This window comes from Stegodyphus dumicola, chromosome 3 (assembly GCF_044657685.1).
Source record: "Stegodyphus dumicola isolate Sdum_Otavi_A_Nest chromosome 3, ASM4465768v1".
Classification (NCBI taxonomy): Eukaryota; Metazoa; Arthropoda; class Arachnida; order Araneae; family Eresidae; genus Stegodyphus; species Stegodyphus dumicola.
In genome coordinates this window covers 116889758-116908600 of record NC_140770.1, presented here as the reverse complement: position 1 = coordinate 116908600, position 18843 = coordinate 116889758, and the positions used below count along the sequence as shown (strand labels likewise).

The following is an 18843-nucleotide window of genomic DNA, read 5'->3' as shown; positions in this document are numbered from 1 at the left end:
TTCTCCCTGCGCAGCTAACACTGTCGTATTATCCGAATTATATATGCGGTATCTACGGAAATACTTCCTAAAAAAATCTTCTGCCACACAGGAACACTGCGCGCCTGTATCTAGGAGTGCGGTGGCTGGGATGTTCTTCACCAAAACTTCAATCTTTGGAAGAGTCAAATTTTTCACAATAACTGTATTTAACTTGAAGGAAGAGGGGTTTTCTTGGCCTTCGGATTTCCGCACCCTCCCGTCAGCAGAAATCCGTTTTAGTTTAAATTTTCTTTCTTCCTTTCCATGCCTTCCTTCTTTTTCCGCTTGCCTTCAGACTTTTTTTCTGGCTTACTATTGAACTGTCGACGTTCGCCGGTTGTTTTTGGATACACAGGTTTCCTTGCCCACTGATTCGATTTGCTTACGTAGCCGTGTTCTTGCCTTTGCTGTGGTCTTGGCGCACCAAATTGGCTTCGCTGCTCATACTGGCGTCTTCTTTCAATGTCCGCCGTTCTTCTGCTTTCAACCTGGATTGCTAGCTCAAATAACTTTTCCAGTGTAGTCGGATTCCTTAATTCAATAAAGTCTTGTACTTGGGGAAGTAAGCTCGGCAAAATCACTTGGATTATCTCAGGATCCGGACGGCTTCCATACAAGAGTTTCAAGACGTGAAGTTTTCTTAAAATAAAGCTTGAGAGATTTTCAATTCGTTGCTGGTATATGCTGAAGAGTTCCGCTTCTAATTTGGAACGATTTCTTACGACAGGGAAGGCTTTTACTAAGGCAGTCTTGAAATTTTCGTAAGTATAGGTGGAGATTCCCGCTTGACCCAAGAGGCTTCTGCCTATACATTTGAACCAATTAACCGCTTTGCCCCTCAAAGCGCTGGTAGCTAAGGTGACTTTCTGGAATTTATGGACTGGATACAGCATGAAGTGTTCATCCAATTTTTCCAAAAAACTGGTTACCGGTGAGTTTCCATTGAATGTTGCTTCTGGTTTCATCGATGCGCGCATGGTCTGGACGATGTAACCAAATCCTTCCAGGGCGGCAGCTGGCATTTCTGGATTCTGAGCCCCTTCTGCAGGCACCACAGGTTCTTCTTGAAACTCGGCCATAGTTATTGTTCTTCGTTGGGCGCCACTATCAGGACTTGTGTTTCTCTTTACTTGCCTTGGAAACATGAACTGTCCTGATTCGGAACAGGGAGCTTATTCAAGCTATGTTCAATAAATTGTGAAGTAGACAATACACACAGGAAGGGTATACGAAACCCTTTATTTTTCTATCTTTACAGAGATTTCCGGAACTTCGGAATACAGAGACCAACCACTTGTGGTCTGAACGTAAGAATATAAAACTACTAACTAAAAATAACTAAAACTAACTTTGAATTAATATACCATTGCCTAACTTCAAGATTGGCCGTTATTTAACAAAATCCGTATGTAGTACAGAGAGCTGCTAAAACTACGATACGTTTGAATTTATCAAGAGGATTATACCTCTGGCCTTGAAGGCAACCAGCAACCGAGTAAAAACTACTATGGCAAGCGGCCTGCTTTTAATAACTCCTTCCTCTCTCTTGCTTGGCAAAAAGCCACAACTTAAGTACTTGGCGTTAGCAAGACAAATTTGCATAAATAAGTTAAAGCTTCTAATTCTGGTCGGAAGTAGAAAATAAGAAGTGATAGTAAAGATTTAAAATAAAATAAACGTTAGTAAAACTTAGGATCCTTACACGGTTTTGGGAAAACTTTCTCGAGGATTATTACCGACTTCGTCCAAAACCTACAAGGAGAACATGAAAAAACTTTCTGAATTGCGAAATCTTTATGGGCTAAAGTCAAAAAACTGCGCGAGTAATTGTTGTCCAGACAGAGCAAGAGTTTCTTTAGTATTTTACCCAAGTATCCAAATACATACGTTATAAAAAGAGAAAGATGCTTTAAAGAGGTTATACTGTGAAGAAGCGAAAATTTGAAATTCTTGATATTGTGTTTTAGATACATATTCTAAAAATGATATATAGAATTTCAAATTTCACTCATCTACCATTGATATGATCTTTACAATGAAAAATGGTGCAAATTTACTTCACATTAAGATTTAAAACGTTAAAAGAAAAAAATTATTTTTTAGGCTAACTACAATAAATTTTGAATAAATATTTATCACACATATACGTACGTAACAACAATATAGTAATAATAGCACTTGCTATTTTAAGGCAGATGTTATCTTTTAACAGACGTTAAAGAACTCTAAAACTGTTTTTAAATACACTAAACAAATATATTGCTAATGAATCTGTTTTCTAATTTAATACTGTTCTCATCTCCGAATAACTGGCAATCTATTGAAATCCTCATCAACTGTATTTTGATTAAATGCGTATCTGATTATTGTACTTTAGAGCCGATCTGTAGTCCAAAAAACATGTACCACGTATACACTGGTGTGCAAAATTTAAGGACGAAGTCGAAAAATTAGCATATCAGCTGAACGAAGAGGCAGAGCGGACAGAAAGACCAATCAGGAGATTAAGTAAGGTGATGTACGCCGATATGCGCCGATATGCAGGTAGACGTAATGGGGGAGTGTCTGAGTAGTATAAAGCATGTTGTCGGTTGTAAGATCATATGATCAGTATTTCTGGCAAAGAGATTGCACTCCGTATAGCAGTTAAAATCACACCGAGTTGCTGCCTCAGCGAGAAATGGCGAATAATCAATCTGTTAGACGACATCTGGATGCTTTTACCCGAGGTCGAATCATTGGGAAGTTGGAGGAAGGCCGCAGTGTGACAAGTGTGGCTGCAGAGTTCGGGGTTGCTCACAGCATCGTTTCACGACTTTGGAGACAATTTCAAACCACAGGAACAGCTATCCGAGGGTTTAGTAGTGGTCGTCCACGAGGAACCACACCCGCAGATGACCGGTATATTGCCTTACAGGCCAGAAGAAACAGGCGGCAGACAGCGGGAGAAATCGCTAGACACACGACACAGACGACTGGACGACCGATATCGCGTTTTACCGTGGCCAGAAGACTGCACGGTGGTGGTCTGTTTGCACGACGCCCTGTACGGTGTGTACTTCTAACGCCTGCCCATCGGAAAAGGCGTTCTCTGTGGTGCCGGGAACACCGGAATTGGAGAGACAATGAATGGGGACGAGTACTCTTTACAGATGAGAGCAGATTAAGTCTGAGTAGCGATTCTCATCGCATACTCATCTGGAGAGAGCGGGGAAGCCGCAATCATCCCTCGAACATCATTGAAAGGGACAGGTATGGAGGTGGCGGTGTTCTCGTTAGGGGAGGCATCATGCTTGGTATTCGTACAGACCTTCACATCTTCGACGCAGGTTCAGTGAACGGGACCCGTTATTGTAACGAGATTCTTCTTCCATATGTGCGTCTTTTTAGAGGCGGTATGGGTCCGCAGTTCCTTTTCATGGACGACAATGCACCATGTCATCGCACAGTAGCTGCCGAACAGCTCTTAAAGAGTGAGGATATTGAACGTATGGATTGGCAGAAACGATCTCCGGATCTCAATCCCATCAAGCATGTATGGGATTTTCTAGGCAGACGCTTGGCAGCTCGTACCTTACCACCAGTAACGATTCTGGAGCTTCGATTGGCGCTGCAAGACGAATGGGCAGCAATGCCTCAACAACTCATTGACACCCTCATTCTCAGCATGGGCAGACGCTGTGAAACCTGCCTAGCAGTCAGGGGAGATCATATCCCCTATTAAAGACCGGATGTTTCTTGCTGGACACCCATCACAGGGATGTTTCGGCCTTCAGTCGCATTGCGCTCCATGCTACTTTTTCAATAAAGCTTTTTTTTTATCCCTCTGATTTCTCTTTTAGTAAGTGTTGCTTACATTACTCATGTCCTTACGTATTGGGGATCTTACGGTATTAAATGTGTTGATTTGGAAAGCTTTTGTACAAGGTTATATTGAAAAAACCGTCTCGTCCTTAATTTTTGCACACCAGTGTAGTCCAAAAAATATCTTAAATACGGAAATAGACAAATATATCATAAGCTGAATAATAGATAGCTGTGCTATAAATATATCAAACCATTTAGCTTGAGTTATTAGGCACATACGCACATATATGATGGGATATATGTATGACGCCATTAAACAACAGTCAAATAGGCCATGCCAGGAAGAAAACACGGTCCAGAATTAGAATTATGTGCGTGTAAGTAGGTAAAACTAGAATTAGGTCTCCACTCGTTACTGAAATTACTGAAAATTTAAAAAAAAAAAAAAAAAAAAAAAAAAAAAAACAGACATTCACCGAAAAATAAAAAAGCAGTGCTAGAGATATTTGCATACTGTTTCAGCTAGTCAATGAGCAAGCACTTCAAGAATTTCCTCACTGGAAAAACATGCAGTACAGGAACTGCGTTTTTCTTAATTGAAGCCATTCCATCAGTGACTACACAATCAGTTATACTACCGGTTACTAAATCTGCAATGAATGCATTGGGGCTGAATCGATTTTCAATGAATACGGTTAGGAAAACGTGAAAACATCATAAAGAATGTGTAGGGTTATTATTTGAAACTAACGAGTTATTAGAACGTAAATTGAGATTAAGAGTATTTAAGCTGAGGTTTTTGGATTGTAAGACAGAGTGTGTTTCTGCCTCTTCTGGCCACGTTGCGGAGTTCTGCCAGCTCCGATAAGTTTGTAATTCTTTGGCTTTGTTTTATTGCTGACATTTAAATTGATGCGCCAACTAACTGGCGCATCAGTGCTTTAGTTTTTCAGTCATCCTTTTCTTTTAATTTTTTGAATCATCAGTTTTTAGTTTTATTGATTCAGCTTAAATTTCAATAAAATCGTGTAGTCTCTGACTACTAGTCCACATTTTAAATTTGAATTTAGTTAGATAAGCACAAGTGGTGGTTGATGCTGTTTACACAAGAAGTACATTTATGTTAGAAGTTCTGATAAATAAAAAGTTCTTTTTAAACCTTTTAAAGTCTAATTTAAGACACAGCAATAATTCACTCTGTTAGGAGTTTGAACTTAGTTTACGCTCCCAAAGCAAGTCAAACATTGTAATGCTTCACCGTCGGCTGTTTCATTTGTGAGTACTTATATTATAACATTCCAATGTGTGTGTGTGTATGAATATACATATTTAGGTATTTTTAATTCTTTCTCATACAAATAACTATTTATTTATGCAATTTCTATAAATGTTCGGTCATCAATTATTTTATAATTAAGTTTCTTATAATTTAAACCATCTTGAATTCTCCCAGAATGAACGTGTTTGAACAACTTTCTCATAACATCAGGAATTGGTTTTATTTTACCCAACTCACTCAACTTGTCATCATATTCCCACTGAAGATCACCTTGCATAACATGAGCGTGTCTCGGTTTGAAACCGCTTTTGAGTCGTTTGGAGAAATCTCTTTCGGCTTCGGCTCTCATTTCTTCTTTGCTCGGAAGTTTCACAATTCCTTTCAAAAATTTCAAAAACACCTTGACTTGCTGATCAGAAATCGAAAAAGGTATGATGAATTTGGGAACACCCCATATTGCCAAAGTTGAATAATTAATATGAAATAGGTGCATGTACAGAGGGGATACTTTGTGGTCTGTGATCTCGATTTTGCATTTTGGATGGAAGAATGGGTAGTGGTACAAATACCCAGTACAAAGAAGGATGGCATCACACTCATACGTCTTGCCTCCTGTAAAAATAACGAATGATTTTTGATTCCCTTTTCTTGAATTATATTCGATGGCAAAGAATAAGTCTTGGGTGGCGTATTGTGGCTGAGAACAACCTAAAAGTGCAAACACAAAAGAACACAAAAGAAAACACAAAATAAATAAAACAAAAGATATAAATTCCATAAGAAATTATGCCTTCCAGCAACTACAAATGATGACATTAACTAAACATCAGCATCCGAAAAGAATATACACATTGCCATAAAAATTTGCGCACCAAGAAATAATTGTGGGATCTTTACGAAACTTGGCATGAAGGAACATGTCGGGTAGATATGCAAATGATTAGAAATGCAGCGTGATTGCGCATGGTAATGCCACTAAGAGAGCGTTGAACTTCGTTATTCATGAAGTATAAAACAGGTAAGCAGAAGCTTGTTTGAATGTACTTAATGTTTTGCTAAGGAAACGCTGAGGTAGACATGCCGTTACGCCATCATCAAAGCCAATATCAGCAGCTAGCAGAGTTCGAGAGGGGAAGAATCATCGTGATGATGGAAGCTGGGTGGTCAGCTCGGCGAGTAGCTCGTCAGGTAGGCCGTTCGGATTTTACTGGGAGGAGGTGTTGGAACCAATGGACAGAAAAGACGCCATTTACACGGCAACCAGGCTGAGGACGCCCTCGACAGACCAGTCGTCGAGAAGACCGTCACATCATACGACACGCATGTATAGAGCCAACATCCTCATTGGCCGCTATCTAAACACAGGCAGCAGCTTCATTACGGGCCCCTGTGTCTTTCCGAACCATCGTAAGGCGCCTGGTTGAAGAACATCTGGTATCGCGGCGCCCACTACGTGTGCTGCCAAAGACATCCACCCACCAACGCCTCCGTTTGGAATGGTGTCGTGCACGACAGAATTGGACTTATTGGAACCAGGTCGTCAGGAATGGAACCAGGTCGTCTTCAGCAATGATTCAATTTGACCAGTGATGACAATCGTGTTCGTGTGTGGAGTCCCCGTGGTGAATGCCTCAATTCTGCCTTCGCTTTACAGCGACACACCGTTCCCACAGTTGGTGTGATGGTATAGGGTACCATTGCTTATGATACACGGTCACCCATAATATTGACCCATGGTACAATAACAGACCAGGGTACGTCCATGACATCCTTCAGCCGCATGTGTTACCACTCATGGCAGGGCTCCCAAGAGTCTTTTCAAAAAGACAATGCTCGGCCACACACAGCACGGATCTCACCAAACCGCCTTCGCCACATTAACATCCTTACCTGGTCTGCTTGATCCCCTGATTTGTCTCCAATCGAGCATATCTGGCATCATTTGGGACGGCAAGTTGGACAGCCTACGAGATTGGCTGAACTAGAGGCGCGTGTACAGCAACTCTGGAACGAGATGTCTCAGGACACCATATAGAACTTGTATGCCTCAATGCTCGCTCGTATCGCATCGTGCATTCGCGCTAGAGGTGGTCCAACAGAGTACTGAAACTTCCGTTCATGTGTGCTTTTTTTGCAATAAATGATCCTTTTTTCTTTGATTTTCTAATCACTTACTTATATCAAAAAGTAGTACTTACATATGTAAAATTTCGTTTCATTCTGACGACTCTTTCTTCGTGCGCAATTTTTTATGGCAATGAATGTATTTATTAAAATTAAATATTGACGAAAATTTATAACTTCCTAATGCATGAAAAATGAAAATATATGATTATTAATTTCTGCACATATTATAAAATCTAATGTTAAAATACCTGGAAAAACTGAATTAGATTTCTAGCAAATTCAGTACGTAACTTTCTCTTTATTTTTTTGTTTATTTGTTTCTTACTTCTGTCATTGTTACTGTTATCATTAAATTTCACTAAAGTTATGATATTTTACTTTATTTAAAAAGTGTTCAGTTTAATATATTTGCTCGTATAAAATACGTTTGGCTATTCCCTATTTCTAAGACATTCTTTCTTCTGTGGCGATCATCGCAACAGTTCTATATACTACCAATGCTGTCATTTTTTAATCATTGTTCGCCATATAATTATCGAAAATTTTTCTCTTCTTTTTTCTTAACGAGCCGTCTTTCATTGCACCGAAAGAAATCTGAGTCATCTTCAAACACAATCGAATTTGAGATTTAATTTCTCGTTCACTCATATGGTAGTTTATCATACCTAAATTTAGCCCTTACCTCCACGCTGGTTATGATGCAAGCGTTTGGTATGATGGAAATTGCAGCTATTGACCTCAATAGAAGCGAAATCTTTCTTAACAGCATCAATAGCAGATATTTCAAATTATGATTCTAAACGATTTTGGTGGCCATGATAGAATTTCCTTTTCTTATTTAAAAAAATAAATAAATAAATAAATAAAAAATAAAAAAACTTTCGCAGAAACTTCCGCGTGTTTTTTTCCCTTTTATCTGGTAGTAATAGGTAGATAATAGGCAATGTTACGTCAGCAGAACTTCCAACTTCTACATGAATCCATAAATACACTAACGTGGAATAATTAACAGCTATGCGTCAGAAATATAAATGCATTACAAAATGCATTATTTTAAAATAGAATCATGATTAAATGTGAATTTCTACCATAGTCGATGATATTTTTTATAATAGTTCATGAATGCTGTGCTTCTTAAAAATTTGCTGTAATCACTGAAGAGTTAATCTATGTAAAATTTCATCGCCTTGGTATTTAAGCTTTGTATTCATATTCATCTCGGGACAAAACAGATTGCAGATTAACCGAACGCTCTCTAAAAAACATAAAGTTCGTTTAATGCGGAAGGATAAAAAAACTTATTATAACAAACTATCAGTGTAAAACAAAATTTAAAAATGCAATAAATAAATAAAAATATTTGAGATAACAGCAATGTTAGCAGTAATATCTGGAATTTATTTTTATCCACAATACGTAATTTTACTGTAGACAGTCGGGAATATTTAAGCAGTTTTAAATCATACGTTAAAAGTAAATTTCTGATTTGTGAAAATCAATGAAGCTCAGTCATTAATTTCTGTTTCATATAGGTTTCTATCAGAATGCAAGAGTAATGTAAACAAAAAACAGACACTGCACCGTGAAATGAGGAAAAACAGACAGAGAGAGAGAGAGAGAGAGCTATCTACTTTCATGCAGGTTATGTTAAGGAAAGCTGTCTCGTTTCCACGTTACTCATGGAGAATACTTAAGCACTCTGCCTGTTTTCCGAGATTTAATCCCGGGTTCAGCTACCAATTTTCAGCGGTTTTTCGGCTCGGCCACTGGTTAGAGCGAGAGAAAGTGAAAAAGAATTCATTGAATACTAATTTAATTCGCATGACTAAAAAACGTATTCCCCAGATTAAAAATGTTTGAGAAAAACTGTAATTTTCTAGTAATAATACTCTATTCCAAGGTTTCTGATTTTTCCATTCAAAGTTTCTAATAGGATACTATTATTCTGCTACTAAGCCTGTTATTTAATATTGAAGCTAATTATTCTCTTTCTTCTTCTTCAAAGAATCGTATATTTAACCATCCATCGTCCATTGCCCAATAAAGAAACAAAATTCCCTCACGTGTTTCTTCCTTTTTATTTGATAGTAATGGATACACAATAGACATTGTACTTGTTACATCAGCAGAATTTTTAACATCTGTATAGATATTATAAAGCTAACCAATTTGCAACGAACATAATTTGGAAGTTCCATCACCAAAGAGTTCTTCATTTTTTACTTCCTTGTACGAAGTAAAAATGAAGTATTGTAATCGCGAAAAGGTTCAGGCAACATATTTCAAAGAAAATATCCATTTTGACCGCTATCGAATGCAATTTAACGATGTTTTTGCATGATATCTGTACGTAAGGACAGAATAAAAGACTCGTTTCCTCCAAAAAAATTATAAAACTGCTTTAAAATTAATTCTGAAGAGAATTTTTCGTGGCGTCTATACGAACGTATGTACGAACGTACGTACGTTCATGCGTACGTACGTATCTCGCATAACTCGAAAACGAGTAGCCTCAGAACGTTGAAATATTTTGTATATAGGACTGCTATAACATGTAGATGTGCACCTCGTATTTTGGTTGCAATCGGCCGCACCAAGCATATATAAATACTATATTTATATATATATCTACTTTGTTACTCGGCACAGTGATCTCAGTTTCTTTACTCTTATATGTTTGTAAATTGTACATTTCTTGCTTTAAAAATGATGGAATTATGTGGTTCTTATCTTCCGGTTAAGGTTTTTATGCCTTTCGTAATTCTGGAAGCAATATTGGTACAATTATCAACAGTTTAAAAGCTGTTTAAGTGCGGTTAAGTTTTAAATAACATGGCGGACATATTTGTTTACATTTGAAACAGCAGAATTGTAGATTTGTTGCCAATCTAGAGAGACTAAGCTTCGCAACAACAAAAATAACGCCTTCACTTATTATTGCGAATTAAATCATGCTTAATCCTTTCCGGAATTTTTTCGAGGCAATAAGTGTTTAAGATTTACTTAATTTTTAATGATTAGTAATTTAATTTTTAATAATTAGTAATTTTTAATACAGATATTTTGAGCTTTTATGTATTTTTGTCTTGTCGCGAAGTAAAAACTGAATTAATTGAATGAGAAATACTCAAGCGTCTGTGAAAAACTGTTTCTTTTTTATTTTGTCTGCTTATTTCTTTTACATCGATCTAGCTTTATTATAGTATTTGAAAAGAACATGTGGCAACGATTAGATAATTCTTTAAATGATATACATTTTGTGCATTCTGATTTATAATATGAATGAAATATAAGTAGCATAAAAATGGGGGTTCTGCGCCAGGAGGAGCTGAGGTGCTGGGGCGTGGCCAATGACGTCACACAGAGGGCGGGGCCAAAGGCAACGTCATCACACTAGTTAACGTGTTAAATTATTCAATGCGCGACTCTGAAAACAATGTAAAAGAAACAAATATAAAAAAGACTTTCCTTTAATGATATTTCATCATGTCATGAAAATGAAACTACAAGATAATTTCTTTTTATTACTCAATTTTATTCTGATACTTTTATCCTTTCTAGTTTTCCATGAAACTTTAACTTATTTCTTAGGTTTTCTGTTCATAATAACATAATCATTGACTGTCATATTTTTTTAATACTTAACGTTTCTAATTTCTAATATTTTATTTAATTTCCACATACTATTTTTTTTCATACCTTTCATAAATTTCAGCATACCCTGATTTTTAACTTATATGTCATATTTCATAAACGTTTCCGCACATGCTGTTTATTTTTTACATTAATTAATTTTCAGATACAATTTCACACATTTTTTAACGTTATAATGTTCTATATATTCTGAATTTTAACTTCATTTACTTTTTTTATACCATTCTAGTATTCTATACACTAACTTAGAGGTTTGAAATTCTATTAAAAAAAAAACGTTTATTTTTCGTGATCTTAGTTCTTTTACTAAATTTTCTACAGAATTTCTAATTTCTTTCACATGTTTAACAATATCTTCCTTACATTACCGATTATATTTTTTTAAAAACTTAAGTCTATAACTCTTAATTGCTTTTTTTACGTTCACGATTTCCCTTCTGTGTTTATATTTCTTAATTCTAGTTTAACTTATTTATTATAATGTTTTTATTTCCGTCTCATCACTTGTAATTCCAACATTTTATCCCTTTTTATTCATTTTAACGATATGAATTGTTTTCATTTACTCCATATTCAAACATTTCCTTACAATTTTTAAAATACTTGTTTTATTCTCCGATCATAATAGATCATCTACAGGTTTTACTCAGAAATTTCCATTCACAACTTTACAGTATAATACCATTTATATCTAAATGTATTTCTTTCTCATATAGTTTTAAGGTCTTCAAAGTGTCTAACATTATGTTCAGTTCTAAATCTCGATTACCTTTAAGTGTATTGATAATTTTCATTTCTAATTTTACAACCACATTCAGTGTTCCATCGACACAGACCAAAATATTTCTTAAATCTTCGGATATTTAGTCTATGTCATATTTCAGTACTTCAAATGAATTTACACTGTTCACACTATTAATTTTTCATGTTTTAGAGACACTCACTATACTAATTTTACTATTTTTCCTACACTAATTGCATCTATGTCAGCACTCATGATAAACTAGCAATTGTTTTGCATCACATGCATAAAGAAATTCTTAAAATCAACTTTTTCAATATCGCACTCAAATGACTGTTTTCCAGATGGGAATTACCAGTATTCTTTGGTTTTACTCTGTTACATCTTTTTAAATTTTAACATCTTACTTTTAATTCTAACATACATTTTTTGAACAGTTTTTTCTTTTAATGATAGCCTTACCTTATTTGTTCAAATTAATTCTTTAATTCACCTTCTTTACTACCTTTCAGTACCTTCATAATTCACTATGCAAACGCAATGTCTTTCACTGACATTCTGTTTGATAATACTACAAGTTTCCTTAGTTGACAAAAAGCGAATTATTTCTCATTTCAAAATAGAACTACTACATTTTTGCACAAACATTACCTTCATTCATTCAAGACACCCCTTAACCTGTAACTGACGTAGCGATAGGAAAGGAGACTCTTATCATATGCTCTTTCGACATTTGAGGTTTTTAGAACTTCTTTGGCAAGTATATTAATACCATCAGAAAATAAACTTAACATTTTTACCCAGTTTGAAGGCAACATACTGTTATAAGAATGGTTTTAGTTAAATTTATAAGACAAATAAACAAATTTTGTGCTAAATAAGCATAAACATTTAGATTCAGAATATTTCTTTTTAATCCGATGTAAGACTTGAATTTTATTCATGATACGGATTGTCTCTTGATTTTTTTTTTTTTTTTTTTTTTTTGTTTTTTTGTTTTGTTTACCTTACACTAATAGAAAATTTTTGTTTTACAAGTTCAGCTTTTAACGAAATAAAAATAAAAACTACGATACACTTGCTGTTTTTAAGAAAAGGAACTTTGATATATTTCTGGAAATGTAAATGCTTTTAGAGTTTTCTTTCAATAACGTTGATTTTCATTACTTCACTAACTTCAATAATTCTCTTATTAAGTAATATGAATGAAAGATTGTCAAAAATGTGACACAGTATAACTCTTACGAACATACGTACCTTTACCAGCATACAAATATTACCGATTGAAATGAAGAAAGATACAGATATTTTACTCCAATCTACACTAAATTTTAAAAAAATATTTAAATTTTCATACATTCCAAAGAACAAACGAAAACTCAATAGATATTGTCATGTTTGTATATATGAGATAAAAGTTTTATGAATGATATTTAAAGTAATGCTTAGAACTTTATAAAAGTTAACATTCACTATGTTAATACACATATCATCAGTTATTTATATTAATCAATGTAATATTAATCATTACATGTACTATATGCATATATATTTAAAGTTTAATTGTCTTACAATTGAATAATTTACTATTGAGAGAAAAAGGTTAATATCTTGCACTATTTAATTCACATGGAACAAATTTTCCCATCAACCACATTGAACCACGTTTATTAAATTCGCCAAAGCTCTTTTATTTCTGCATTTTCATACTCACGACACATTTTAAATGTAACTATTGATTACCATTTCAAACACCGATATCATAACTCAGTGTAACACTACACCATAACTCATTTTTTCCCTACTAACTACAATTTTATATATTCAAGAAGTACATCTAAGACATGATCATTTTCTATGTTCTAGAAAATCGATTCAATTGCGAACATACTATTAAGATTTGCGATTTTAGAAGACTTGCATGTATTAACGATGTCAACATTTCTTCGTTTTTGTAAGATTCGCGTCAAACCATGTCGCATTCGAATGTGGTGTAAGAGATCACTTTTTCTTTTAAACACTTGTAAACAATGGATGCAATTTATAAGAAGAGAAGTATCATGCTGTTTCAAAACATCATCATCAGCATATTTCTGTTTCGTTTGACACCGGCAAAATTAAAAAAAAAAAAAAAGGTTCGTGAGATTTTCTTCAAATTCTGTATTACTTGAAAAAATGTCCGAACATTCAATACGATGTAAAATTTCATATTGTTTTAAATTTTTATGCTCAATATTTTTTATCATGATTTACTCTTAAAAGTAACTTTATAAGTTTTCATATCCTTTTTACATGAAAAGAACTTGTGATTCTTCACTACAAAATTCTAAGACGAGAAGCTTCGCGACTTTTCAAACTATAAACTTAAATTTCTTAGGACATACACTATATCTGATGTTTCTTTCATGAGATTTCAAATATCTCTTCAGATTACTCGTATTCAAGAAACCTTACAAATATATCACATAAGTAAAACTTCAGCGAATAATCGCTTCATAAACTCTTAAATCTTCAACACGAGTGAATCACTGGAAGCATATACTGCATTGTAAACATATAATACTTAAAAAAATTGTTATAAAAAATAAAAATACATTCATTTCACCAAGAAGCTTTTCTATTTAAATACATTTATTTATTTCCAAAAAACAAGTTTCTGTATTATACATAAAATATACTTAGAATTTTCTTTCATTTGTTAATATCAAATTAACAGCAATATCCATTTACTGACATTTGATATGCATGTTTGCTTTAAAATTAAAACTAAAATTTCAATATATTTCTATTAAAAAATATAAGGAAAAAATAGTCATAACATCAACCAAAGACAGAAATTTAAATAGAATAGCTGTACTTATATTAATGCATTTTTATAATCTTCATAACATTTCAATTCAAAAAACCTATCACAAAATAAATGAACAATTTTTTTCTGCCTTAAAGAATCTCTTATATTTTTAAAATTAATACATAAAAATATATCTTCACCAATATATTTAATTCTGTCATTAACACTTATTATAATGCAATCATATCTTGTTTTTGAAGGATAAATCATCCTTCGCATTTAAATAGTTTAATCACTGAATTTAATAGAATTTAATTCAGTTTTGATAGAGTTTATGAGTTCTTTAAAGAGTTCATCATCATCACTTGCCATATCCGAACAATTGTTTTCACGTTTGATTTGCAACGGTAAAATAATTTAAAAAATACTTTTATATAAAGTATTAGATACATCAGGAATAATTTCTTTCAATTTTTTTAAAATATCACAGTTTACTTTTAGATATGTAGGTTTTAGTTTAAAAGAATTTTCATCTTGTTTAAAAACTTGTTGAAAAATACACTCACCTTCTTTGTTGAAAACTACCAACTCATTATTGCAAATGATGCTGGCACTCGTATAGACAAGATTAAATTCATATATTTTTGAGGAAAATTCTTGCCATGTTGCAGGAGTTATAACAACACCGCGTGTAGTAGGGTATAATATTTTATTTTGTTCCACACATTCACGTAGATGAATGTTCATTCTATAATTAAGACAAAATAACACGCCGAATAAATACTAATTCAGAAGTCAAACAACAAAAATCAGCGTTATACCTACAAAATTTTCACAGGACTAGTTTCGATGGTTTTACCGAACCATCATCTTCAGCTGCAAAACCGCAAATGAACAAGATAGGAAATAATGATTAGATAAGATAAGAAAGCCTGGACAAGAATAAGCAAGTGGCGCCATCTGTTGGCGAAACCAGAACTAAAACATAATTTCTCTAAAAGCCGAAGGCAAATTTGGATTGGAATTGGGATCGTTAACTAGAACAGAAAGATTTTTATGAATGTGAAATGCCTCTAGAAAATCCAGTTCTCCAATGGAAGATGTTTTTTGAATAATTTTGGCAGCAGAAAAATTGAAAGTGTGATTTTCGGACCAACAATGTTGAGCAACAGAAGACTTCTGTGTTTCCTTTTTTCTAACATATGCCTCATGTTCTTTGACGCGAAATTTTAAGGCTCTCCTAGTTTGGCCAATGTAAATTAAACCACACTGGCAAGGAATCCTATAAATACCCCAGGAATTCATATCCGGAATGGGGTCCTTGAGTATAGAAGTTGGAATTTTATTGATGGGAGAATAAACAACCCGAAAGTTAAACTTCTGCAAAATATGTGCAACTTTATAGCTAATTGATGGAAAGAAGGGAATGACAACAGACTTTTTATAATCTCCTAAAATAAGAGTGTGGCTTTTAGTGTGTTGAGATGAGAATTTTTTAACTGCTTGATTAATAATGTTGGGTGAAAAGCCCCTGTCAATAGCTATTGCTTTTAAATAATTTAGTTCTTCATCAAGGGCTAGTTTGGAGGAGCAAACTTGAAGAGCACGGAAAACATAGGAATAAAATGAAGCTAACTTTTGTTTAGTCGGATGACATGATTTAAAGTGTGGTGGAAGGCAAACCGATGAAGGTTTAAGGTAAACTGTAGTACTGAAGTTGGATGTGTTACGTGTGACCAGAATGTCGAGAAACGGAAGAGAATTGCAAGTCTCAAGTTCAAAAGTGAACTGAATAGCAGGATCAATAGAATTCATTGTTGAAAGAACTTTATTTAAATCATCTTTATTACCTTCAAACAGGGTAAAAGTATCGTCTACGTAGCGGAACCATGCCGGGAAGTTTAAAGTTTCAAACAATTTTGATTCATAATAATGCATGTAGATATCAGCCAGGATGGGACTGAGGGGGCTTCCCATGGCTAATCCCTCAGTTTGCTTGTAATATTTATTTTGGAAAACAAAATGTGTTTGTTTCAAACAGAGTTGAGTGAGAGTTTGAAACAAACACATTTTGTTTTCCAAAATAAATATTACAAGCAAACTGAGGGATTAGCCATGGGAAGCCCCCTCAGTCCCATCCTGGCTGATATCTACATGCATTATTATGAATCAAAATTGTTTGAAACTTTAAACTTCCCGGCATGGTTCCGCTACGTAGACGATACTTTTACCCTGTTTGAAGGTAATAAAGATGATTTAAATAAAGTTCTTTCAACAATGAATTCTATTGATCCTGCTATTCAGTTCACTTTTGAACTTGAGACTTGCAATTCTCTTCCGTTTCTCGACATTCTGGTCACACGTAACACATCCAACTTCAGTACTACAGTTTACCGTAAACCTTCATCGGTTTGCCTTCCACCACACTTTAAATCATGTCATCCGACTAAACAAAAGTTAGCTTCATTTTATTCCTATGTTTTCCGTGCTCTTCAAATTTGCTCCTCCAAACTAGCCCTTGATGAAGAACTAAATTATTTAAAAGCAATAGCTATTGACAGGGGCTTTCCACCCAACATTATTAATCAAGCAGTTAAAAAATTCTCATCTCAACACACTAAGAGGCACACTCTTGTTTTAGGAGATTATAAAAATTCTGTTGTCATTCCCTTCTTTCCATCAATTAGCTATAAAGTTGCACATATTTTGCAGAAGTTTAACTTTCGGGTTGTTTATTCTCCCATCAATAAAATTCCAACTTCTATACTCAAGGACCCCATTCCGGATATGAATTCCTGGGGTATTTATAGGATTCCTTGCCAGTGTGGTTTAATTTACATTGGCCAAACTAGGAGAGCCTTAAAATTTCGCGTCAAAGAACATGAGGCATATGTTAGAAAAAAGGAAACACAGAAGTCTTCTGTTGCTCAACATTGTTGGTCCGAAAATCACACTTTCAATTTTTCTGCTGCCAAAATTATTCAAAAAACATCTTCCATTGGAGAACTGGATTTTCTAGAGGCATTTCACATTCATAAAAATCTTTCTGTTCTAGTTAACGATCCCAATTCCAATCCAAATTTGCCTTCGGCTTTTAGAGAAATTATGTTTTAGTTCTGGTTTCGCCAACAGATGGCGCCACTTGCTTATTCTTGTCCAGGCTTTCTTATCTTATCTAATCATTATTTCCTATCTTGTTCATTTGCGGTTTTGCAGCTGAAGATGATGGTTCGGTAAAACCATCGAAACTAGTCCTGTGAAAATTTTGTAGGTATAACGCTGATTTTTGTTGTTTGACTTCTGAATTAGAATGTTCATTCTGTTTTCAAACTGATTTATGGACACAAAATATCCCCAACCAAGAGTCCACTGTGCAATCAACTTCGAACTTTCTTTTTTCTGTTCTCGATTATTCGGCATGAAGATATTTTCAGGAACAGATTTCATATAGTGGGCAAACCAATCATCCTCTGAAAGTTCATCCTCATTATCTTCCAAGCGTCGTTTTTTAATTTTCGAAATTTTTATGATTCGGAATGTGATACTAATTCTAGGATGTTTAACGTCAGGTTGAGAGGGTATTCCGTGCATCCAAAATTGATTCGTTGGTGGTTTCATTACAAGGAGAGTTCCATGAGTTAAGTCCACGCTTCGAGATGTGAAATTTCGCCTGATAAATACCATTTTACGTTTTGCACCTAAACTGATGATAGGTATATCACTTTCAGGTTCGAGACAAGTTTCATTGTCTATATGAATTGAAATTTTAGTACCTCCATCAGGATAATAGTTCAAAAAAGCAAAATTATATTTTTTGCCAGTTATCGTTTCAACATAATCTTTTACATTTAGAAGAGTTTGAGTCCATGGTTCTGCACAAATGCTCGTTCCAGAGAATTCGTAACTAAGTCCTTCATCACCAAAACCGAGTACTTTTCTTCGTGGAACATACTGAGTCCCATTAATTTCAATACTAATATTTTTAAAATCATAATTCAATAGTTCGTCTAACAAACAATTAGCTTCATCTCGCAAATAAAATTCGTCGTGTATTTCTGCATTTAACTCTGTATCACATATATTCCTCATATTCGCTATAGAATATAATGACAGTTCTGAATGATTTAGGAACAAGAAGCTTTCTTAAATAGCAAAAATTATCTAAAAAATACATTAGCGAAATGATTTCTTTAATCAGATAGTGTCATTTCTTCCTTCATAAACTCCTGTTATCATAAAAGACTAAGCGCTGCATTGGAAAAGTGCATATTGCGTTATCATGGTAAGATAGGTTAATGGAAAACTGATAATCACTGAAAACTTATTTGAAAGAGTTGTTATTCTTAAGTTTGACATTACTTACACACGCACATATAAGGTAAAGGGATAAATCTTAAAAGGAAAATTTCATTATCATGATAG

The 18843-nt window shown here is 34.3% G+C and overlaps 1 protein-coding gene across 1 annotated transcript in view; it reads right to left on the bottom strand.

The window, feature by feature from the left end:
* Positions 1–4667: 4667 nt before the first annotated feature.
* Positions 4668–18843, bottom strand: part of LOC118195172 (uncharacterized) — a 49356-nt gene continuing 35180 nt past the window's right edge. The window contains 2 exon segments of the mRNA XM_085813221.1: positions 4668–5743; positions 5746–5815. Coding sequence (XP_085669347.1) covers positions 5199–5743; positions 5746–5815 — 615 coding nt within the window. The 3' untranslated portion in view covers positions 4668–5198.